Genomic DNA, 8,599 nt, shown 5'->3' on the forward strand with positions numbered 1-8,599 from the left:
GTCACCTACAAATTTGTATCTGATTAAGTGCGCAGTTAATCCGGATTAACGCTGCCGTCTTTCAAGGAAAACTATTTAGTTGGAAAGATATCTTCATTAATAATGTTTTTAATTTTCCATTCTGAAATTGAATTTTAAATTTTTTAAACCACAATATTTTAAGTCAAAATTTAATTTCACAACAATTAAAATTAAAAATTGGAAAATACAATATGTATTTAATGCAAAATTTTTTAATTAAAATATTTGCACACTGACAAGTAATAATCTGAAATCAAGCAGTTATCGATGTTTTTCGCGAATTCCGGCTTAATTGGAAACTGCAACAAGTAAAAATCTTCAAGGACGTGACTGTTCCACTTCCAATTGCCAAAACCTTCCAAGAACATCAAACAGAGCACACAACAGCAATAGCAGATCGGCAATGGGAAGACTCATCGCAATACAATATCGTTAACAGTTGAGTGCTCCTTTAAAATATGAGGAACGTAAAGTGAGTGAAAAATAAGTTAAGCCAATATTCATAATTAGTATTAAATAAATACGTTTATTTTCATTTTGGCAAAGAATTCCATTAAGAAAATGGAAATGCAGCTTTGTGAATGAATTGAGTGAATTCAGCTCAAAGCTAAAAGTTTTGATAGGTGGCGCTAAAAAACTGCACATTTTTTAAACTTCCAGGCACTTGAGTATGGGCAAAGCTCAGTTACCACAATCCTTAATAGTAAAATAGCACGGATATTTTTTCAATGTTGTTGAAACTTTTGTTCAATTTCCGTGTATACCGGAAAATAAAAAAATAAATTATCGATAATTCTTAAACACTTTAACAACATATGTAAAATTATTAGTTTAAAAATATGGAATCAAGGTGAAACCGTATCGTTTTAAGTTTGTTATAGATGTCTCCATATGTACATATGTTGACTTTTCAAAGCATAAGCTTTCATTTATTACACTTTTCAAATAGAACACACACAAACATTACTCATTTTTATAACTACGACACCGATGTATTGGAGAACCTCATAAAATTTCATATTCGGCTAACGCAGTAAGAAATGATTGTGACATATTTCTAATTAAATCATTGAAGCAGTAGCTCCTATTTTACAATTAAGGATTGTGGTAACTGAGCTTCGCCCATACCCAAGTTCCTTGAAGATTAAAAAGATGTGCAACTTCCTTGCGCCACCTATCATAACTTTGAGCTTTGCGCTGAATTCACTCAATTCATTCAGAAAGCTGCATTTCCATTTTCTTTATGGTATTGCATTGAGTTCACACTTCCAATTGCCGATCCGCTATTCGTTTGATGTGCTTGGAAGGTTTTGGCAATTGGAAGTTGAACAGTCAGGTCCTTGAAGAGTTTTACTTGTTGCAGTTTTCTTAAGCCCGAAAACTCGAAAAATGTCGATAACTGCATGATTTCAGATTATTACTAGTCGGTGTTGCAAATATTTCAATTAAAAATTTTGCGTTATATGTTAGATTTTCCAATTTTAGTTCTAATTGTTGTGAAATTAAATTTTGACCTAAAATATTTCGGTACAAAAATTGAAAATTTTATTTTTTAATTACAAAATCTGAATGGAAAATTCAAAACCTAATTCATGAAGATGTCTTGCCAAATAAAATAGTTCTTTTTGAAAGATCTTGACTTTAATCGTTTGTATGAAAGCTATATGTAGTGGCCCGATATCGGCGGTTCCAAAAAATGACCGCGTCTTGCGGAGAAAACAATTCATAGCGATATCTCAAACACTAAGGGACCACTTCGCGTACAAACAAACAGATGGACGGACTTGGTTGAACCAACAAGCACTGAGCATATCTTGTTTATTTATATATAGGAACTGTCAACATATGGGTATGGCAAAAGAGTGTGCTTAAAATATATTCATATAATCCGAAGCTGCACCGTAGAACTATATAACTATTGAATAAATAAATGCGAGCCAATGGTAGCCATAAGTGAATGAATAACAATTATCTCATTAGTTTCCGTTAAGCCATCGCGAACCATTTGATCATTTTGCGCATTGTTCTTAAAAAAACTGTCGCAGAACGACACATATTAATAAGAATTAAAAAAACGGGAACTATGAATTGTATATATTTTTCTTTACAGATTTTCTTGTGATAAATGAATCAGAAATAACTGGTACGAAATATTACCAAAATAGTGTCCGTGTCCGGTATTTGAATGTCCGGCTATAGGAATGGATTTTATATGAATATTAATGAAAACGTAGTGCTCATGAAATTTGTCCGTAATGGGGAATTTCACTGTTCGTACATTTTATAAGGTTTTCGACGTTTCCTTCTGGAATTTGGAATTTTGTATTAAAAATAATCATTTTTTAGTATTTATAGTTTTTAATATTAATAACTTTTTTCATAAATTTTAATAATTCCGCACTAACTTCATTAAAACCACAATTCTACCTTATAATAATTTACATTTAAATTTTGTTAAAAAATTTAGAATTTTTATTTTGTAATTTTTCGATAACTTTCACTTTTTCATTTTCCGGTTTAGACGGAAATCGAGAAAAGTGTTAACGACAAAGAGAGCACATCCGCGCGGAGGCCACTGTACTATTTCCAAAAATCAAACTTCCAGAAGGACCATTCCAGTGAATGCACGAACCTTCAGTATTCGATTTGAAGTTCGAGCGTGCGGTTGTGAAAATGTGATCAAAGTGAAAATCTAATTTGTAATTGTGATAAAATTATCTAATATAATAAATGTAGTGTTTTAGTGTTTAAAGTGTTGTGTGTGGCATGTGTAAAGTGTAATAAATAAAAGTGCTTGCTTAAAATGTAAAATATGCCGAGGTTATTCAAAGTGTATGTGCGGCAGAAAAGTGAAGCCACAAGTGCATTCAAAATGGCCGCGAAGGCAAGTGCTTTTAGTTGAATGAGTGAGTGCGTGAAATATTGGCTCATATTATAAAGGAAGAGCAAAGAAAGCAGAGAGTTCGTGTTTAAATAAGTGCAAGTGTTTTGTGTGTAAATTAAAAGTGCTAATAAAAATTAACAACAAATTAAATCGGTAAATCGGTCGGTTGTAACAAAATTGTATTGAAACAAATCACACCTAAAGTTGCAGTAGATGGCGCTGATGTCATTAATTGATGCGGTTGTTTGCTATGATAAGGTGAGCTTTATAAGTAGTATGAGCCGAAACCATTAAATATACTTTGCATTAACTGGTGGGAGCATGTACTAATTACACTTGCCACGCGAAACTTGCCACTATATTTTTTTAAATTTTTCTTCAGACTTTTTCGTTCGTTCTGGATTTTCTTAAATTTTGTTTTTTTTTTTCATGTTTTTGGTAAGCATAAGTAAACTAAATTATATTATCTAATTATAATTATAGTTTTTAATTTATTACGTTTAATGGGTAAAACACAAAATGGCTTTTCTGTGCTTATACAAAAGCGGGCGATTTTACTGTTTTTAAAGTAATAACTAAATTTCGTATTTCATTAAAAAAAAAAATAACAGAGAATATTAAATTTAATTATAAATAATAAGAAGACGTATCAACTTTAATTCTATATAAATAAAAAAAATAAAACATATTATTTATTCATCGCATGTCAATTTATTATATTCCGATCTCATTTTGTAAAGCCCACTAACTTTCAAAAGATCTTATCTATAACTGAATGTGGTTTGATTTTAATTTTTAATATTTTTGGTAAATAACATATTAAATTATTTTTAAATAAAAAAATCCTTAACCGCAAAAAGTACTGCTATTAAATGTTGAAAAATTTGAATGGTAAAGTGTGCGTGGCCACAGGTGTAGTTAATGAAAAGTCAAGGCGTGTATTTAAATAAGATTGTCTTCGATGGCTGGCTTACCTATGAATTATTAGAGTTGTCTCACACCATCCATTATACCAATAATTAAAACAAAAATAACTAAATTTTAATTAAAATAACCAAATGGAGATGATAAATATAGGTAGTAAGGTTGAACTTCCATAACTTGAACTCATGAATTGGCAACAGAAATCAAATTTGATACAAATTATAACCAAAAATCGCCCAAATCCAACCAAAACTGTTCAAGCCCCTAGGTACCAAATGTGTAGACCCCGGTACATACGGTTGACTTTTGACCGAAAATATCGGTCAATGTTTGAGATATAAAATTGAAATTTAGACTGAAATCTTTCCTGACAATAGTGATTCTGTCTACCGAAGATGGGTTGAATCGGGTCAATAATTCCCTGAGCCCAAATATACCTAATATTATATAAAGACTTTCGAACTTCCAGGTGATTTCATACTGAATATATTGGTCAATATTCTTGATCGTTGCAAGTTGCAAGAGTGAAAAATGTTCAGTTGCACCCGAACTTAGCCATTCCTTACTTGTTAATTTTGACTTTATCGATATAATTATGTAAAATAAGGATGTTTTCATGTGTTAAATGTATTAAGACCTAAAACTATTTATATATATTTCAATTAATTTTCAATTTTAATAATTTTACAATAACATTGAATGTCTAAAGACCTATTTAAGAACAAGTTCAAAAAAAATATTATAATACATTTGTTTTTGATAATCATGACTTTTTATGCTTACTCAATTCATATATTAATTAATTAATTATTTTAATACTATACAACATTGACAACCTGTTTAGAATCACTTTGAATTTTCAGTTTAACACGACCTTTCCAACTGTGTTCAGATTTAGCAGGGGGTTCAGTAATAGGCGCAAAAGAACCACGATAGGGCTGTTCAATAACTGTAATTGAAATATCACGGACAGCACGAAACCGGCCACAATTGTTGAGATGCTCATTCTCCAAACGAATGAAATTCCACAGGAAACGACTGAAGGAAAAATACACACAAATATAGTATAGCATAAATGTACTGCAATGACCATTTACCGTATTGCTTCCAATATATCCGCTATGGGTGCCATGACTCTTTGGCTGACCACATTTGATGCGTCCAACACGAATACATATGCCCACAGATAACGCAGCAAAAGATTTTCCACAATCAGGCAGTAGTAGAAACTCTGGAAAGTTGAACGTTAAGAAATATTTCGGCTTAAAGACAAATAATAGTTGCCGGATTCTCCAATTTCCTTTGAAATATACTAACCGGTTTGTAGAGAATTTGCGCACGTAAATATTTATGGTCGCCGCAATCCGCACTGAAGATACCCCAATCTCTTAGAAAGTCCCACGCTAAACCATATGTTGATGAAACGATGGCCGCTAATATCCAGAACCAGATAAATGGATTGTCCAATCGGCTGTTGTAAGAAGCTTTCAGAAAAAATAGATGTTTTTAATTACTGTTCATGTCGCCACCAAATATATCGCATGCATTAGATTAATATATCGCCTATCACCCCCTATAACCACTATTCTTCACGAATCAGATTTACTTCCTTACCTTCGTAGTTTCTCGCCATTAAATCGAAAAACACAACAAAAAAACTAGTTGAATATTTGCCGGCATTGATTAGATGCTTCTTAGCGTTTTCAGGTTCATCATGATAGCGGCGTAAACATTGTGCGAAACGAAACCAAGCAGGCAACACGCGTATCAACGCCGTATAACGTTGTTTTATGTGACAAGTAGTCGGCTCCTTGGCATGATACCAATCGAACGGTGTAGTGTAGTAGCATATAATGTGACTATAATCAACGAACAGTGCTACGAGTGAATTGAACTGATCTGCCAACCAGAAGTCCACGAAGACGACTCGGAAGAAAGGTGCACAAGCAATGCGACCCTTAAAGATGATAAAAAAGCAAACACAATTGGATTCAAATTTATTATTATATAGGTATATGGGGTCTTAACACACTTACCAAATAGCGCAGCAGCCACATGCGCGATTTATAATGAAATATGCGTATTGGATTGATGAGAAAGACAATCATTATTATTGGCATAGCCAGCGGAAACACATACGGTGGCATGCCAAGGTACTGGGAATGTAGGAAAGCGAGTGTCAGCAATGATAATATACAACCGAATACAACGGCGATCTCCAGAATTTGTACAGCTGCCAAAAAGTTTCGAGGATTCAATTCGAATATCAACACATGATTGATACCCACATAGCGCCAAACATAGAAATTCAAACTGAGCAGTCCCAGAAAGAAAATCATCGTAAAAGGACCACGAAAAAGTAACACACATGTTACCACATCCACGTCGATGACCTTCATTGTGACTGGCAAGAAAAATGTAGAAATTAATGATAATCAGTGAAATTTCTGCAAAAATTTTACTGGAGTGGTTGCATAAATTGGAACTCGCAGCTTAGGAAAGTTTTTTCTCAATGGAACGTCTTAAATGTTGGCTAGAAAGTTGATTAGGTAGACTTTTTTTTGTTTGATAATCTGCCAAAGTAATGTTTTCGAACTAATAGGAGAGAACTGGTAAAAAATTTCATCTTTGCTTAGGGTTTTAAGTGGCCATTAACTGGTCTAAGCCTAAGTCTAAGTTCGAGTGCAACAGAACATTTCAAACACTTGCAACTTGCCAGGATTAAAGCCTGGGAAATTCTTTCGGGTGCACAAGCTTTGTAAGTTATATATATTAGGGTCTAGGGCAAGTTTTCACCCAATTTTATCCATTTTAGGAGCAAAGATGACCCCGATTTCGTTTGAACCATAGGAATGTCAAGGTAATATTATATACCATATTTTTTGGATATCAGTCGAGTAGGTCCTGAGATGTGGGTTTTCAACGAATTGTGCCACCCTTATAGTTCATTTTTAACCCCGGCTCCTATAAAGTCCTCTCGTATTTTCCCAGGTATAAAATTTAATGCCTCTGGCGTATTTATTTATTGGTTTACCTCGCTTTTAATAGTTTTTAAGGGAACATTTATATGGTGAAGACGGGATTGACACCTATTTTCATCGATTTAAAGGTGCTTAAGTGATTCGTGCTGAGTGAATTTGGATATTGTACCTTAAGTGGTTCAGATATATATATTAAATCTTAAAGAGGGTGAAACCGAGCCGATTTTTTCAATTTTTAACCCCCCAAGGTCTCCTTGCCGCAGCGTTCCCCTGTGCCAAATTGTAAATCTTAATTAAGTGCTTAGTTATGGCACTTTATAGTTTCATTTAGATATCTTAATTTTTACTTAAGTTATCGCTTGGACGAATAAACAGACGGACGGACAGACAGTCATTCGAATTTCAACTCTTCTTATCGTGACAACTGTTCGCTGAACAAAACTATTATACTCTGTAACAACATGTTGCATTCGTATAAAAAGAAAGCTGAAAACGATTAATAGCGACCGCTCACAGCACGCCAATAATACTCACACGATAAAACGACCAGGATAGCGAGTATAATAAGTGCACCCAGAGAAAAGCCTGTACGAAACGAAGTCCATGGATGAGATTTGTCAGCGAGCGGCGGCACACGAAGCCGCTCCATAGCTTTGTGACGATTACCATGCTCCAGATTAAATGTCATTATGTCCTCGATTTTTTTCAAAAGTACTTTTGTTTCACGATTCGTATAAAATACCGCTTTATCCACCGTCCCGGTCAAATAGTGATAGCCGGCTCTGCCACTAATGCGCTACAAGGTGTGTTATTAAAAGAACAGACATTTAGTATGAAAATTCTTCTACTTTACCTTATCGTACTTCTTGAGCATCTTACGAAAGCCGGTATAATTCAAAATCTGATAGTTGCGCAAGAGTATCGCGTTCAAGTAGAGCTCACTAAAGGCCGCCTTGAAGTCGTGCGTCGCGTGTCGCGTCAATATTCTCGTCATGTCGATCGTTTGTCGATATTGACGATTTTTAATGCGTATCGATGGACGCGCCAACAACTCCGTGCCGGCCGTCTCTTCGGCCAACTTCATCTCATCGCGTAGTAATGTGTACTTATGAATGATCTCGGCCAATTTGGCTTCGTAGAATAAATTGATTTTCTCCAACTCTTTATCGCAAACTTCAAAGAATTTTTGCTGAAACTGTGTAAAATGTTCCGTTAGCTCGGCGCTGTTAACGGTTGGCGCATTCTCAACCGCTTCGAGTATCATTTGCTTCATGAACTGCGTAAGTATATAAGTAGGGGTAAAGAGGGGTGTAGTATTGAGTGAAAGCAGCTGAATTTTTTAGGTTAGTTTCAATGAGTGTCCAGACTTACGCCATAATCGATGTATTGTGTACGCCATTCGGGTGTTAGATGCGATTGCAGATTTTGTTGAAATTTCATTTAGAGCGCCTTTCGTTCTGCTTACCGTTATATGAAAAGTTGCTTGCATTTGGTTTGCTTATAGTTAGTATAAATTGTAATTTCTACTACTGACCGGTGCGCGACTAGCGAATGCCAAACTTGGACTCAAACTAGTTTAGTATTTGAAAAACTCACAACCGTTATGTTTCGCATTTGAATATTATAATTTTTTTTATTTGTGTATTTGTTGACTTTTTACCGTTTATGTATTTTCTTTATCTATTTTACTATTTTTTTTGTGGTTGTTGTTTTCCTTGGCTGGTATGTCAAATATTTATTTTGATTAATTAAAAAAAGAAAAGTCGTACACTGTTGGCTATAAAAAAAT

General features: G+C 34.1%; 1 protein-coding gene across 1 annotated transcript; it reads right to left on the bottom strand.

Annotated features, from left to right (window-relative positions):
- Positions 1-4,647: 4,647 nt before the first annotated feature.
- Positions 4,648-8,250, bottom strand: LOC120775815 (xenotropic and polytropic retrovirus receptor 1 homolog). Its single transcript, XM_040106169.1, has 8 exons — positions 8,182-8,250; positions 7,664-8,086; positions 7,345-7,606; positions 5,866-6,233; positions 5,444-5,786; positions 5,147-5,313; positions 4,927-5,060; positions 4,648-4,867 (listed from the first exon to the last, which is right to left on the bottom strand). Exons 1-8 carry the CDS (start codon positions 8,248-8,250, stop codon positions 4,648-4,650), a joined length of 1,986 nt encoding a protein of 661 aa, XP_039962103.1.
- Between the last annotated feature and the right edge of the window lie 349 nt (positions 8,251-8,599).

This window comes from Bactrocera tryoni, chromosome 4 (genome assembly GCF_016617805.1).
Source record: "Bactrocera tryoni isolate S06 chromosome 4, CSIRO_BtryS06_freeze2, whole genome shotgun sequence".
Lineage (NCBI taxonomy): Eukaryota > Metazoa > Arthropoda > Insecta > Diptera > Tephritidae > Bactrocera > Bactrocera tryoni.

Coding starts and splice junctions, on each gene's coding strand:
- LOC120775815 (XM_040106169.1), bottom strand. CDS start 8,250: ATGAAATTTCAACAAAATCTGCAATCGCATCTAACACCCGAATGGCGT. Junction 8,087..8,181: donor CACAATACATCGATTATGGC/GTAAGTCTGGAC, acceptor ATACTTACGCAG/TTCATGAAGCAAATGATACT. Junction 4,868..4,926: donor GATATATTGGAAGCAATACG/GTAAATGGTCAT, acceptor TTTTTCCTTCAG/TCGTTTCCTGTGGAATTTCA.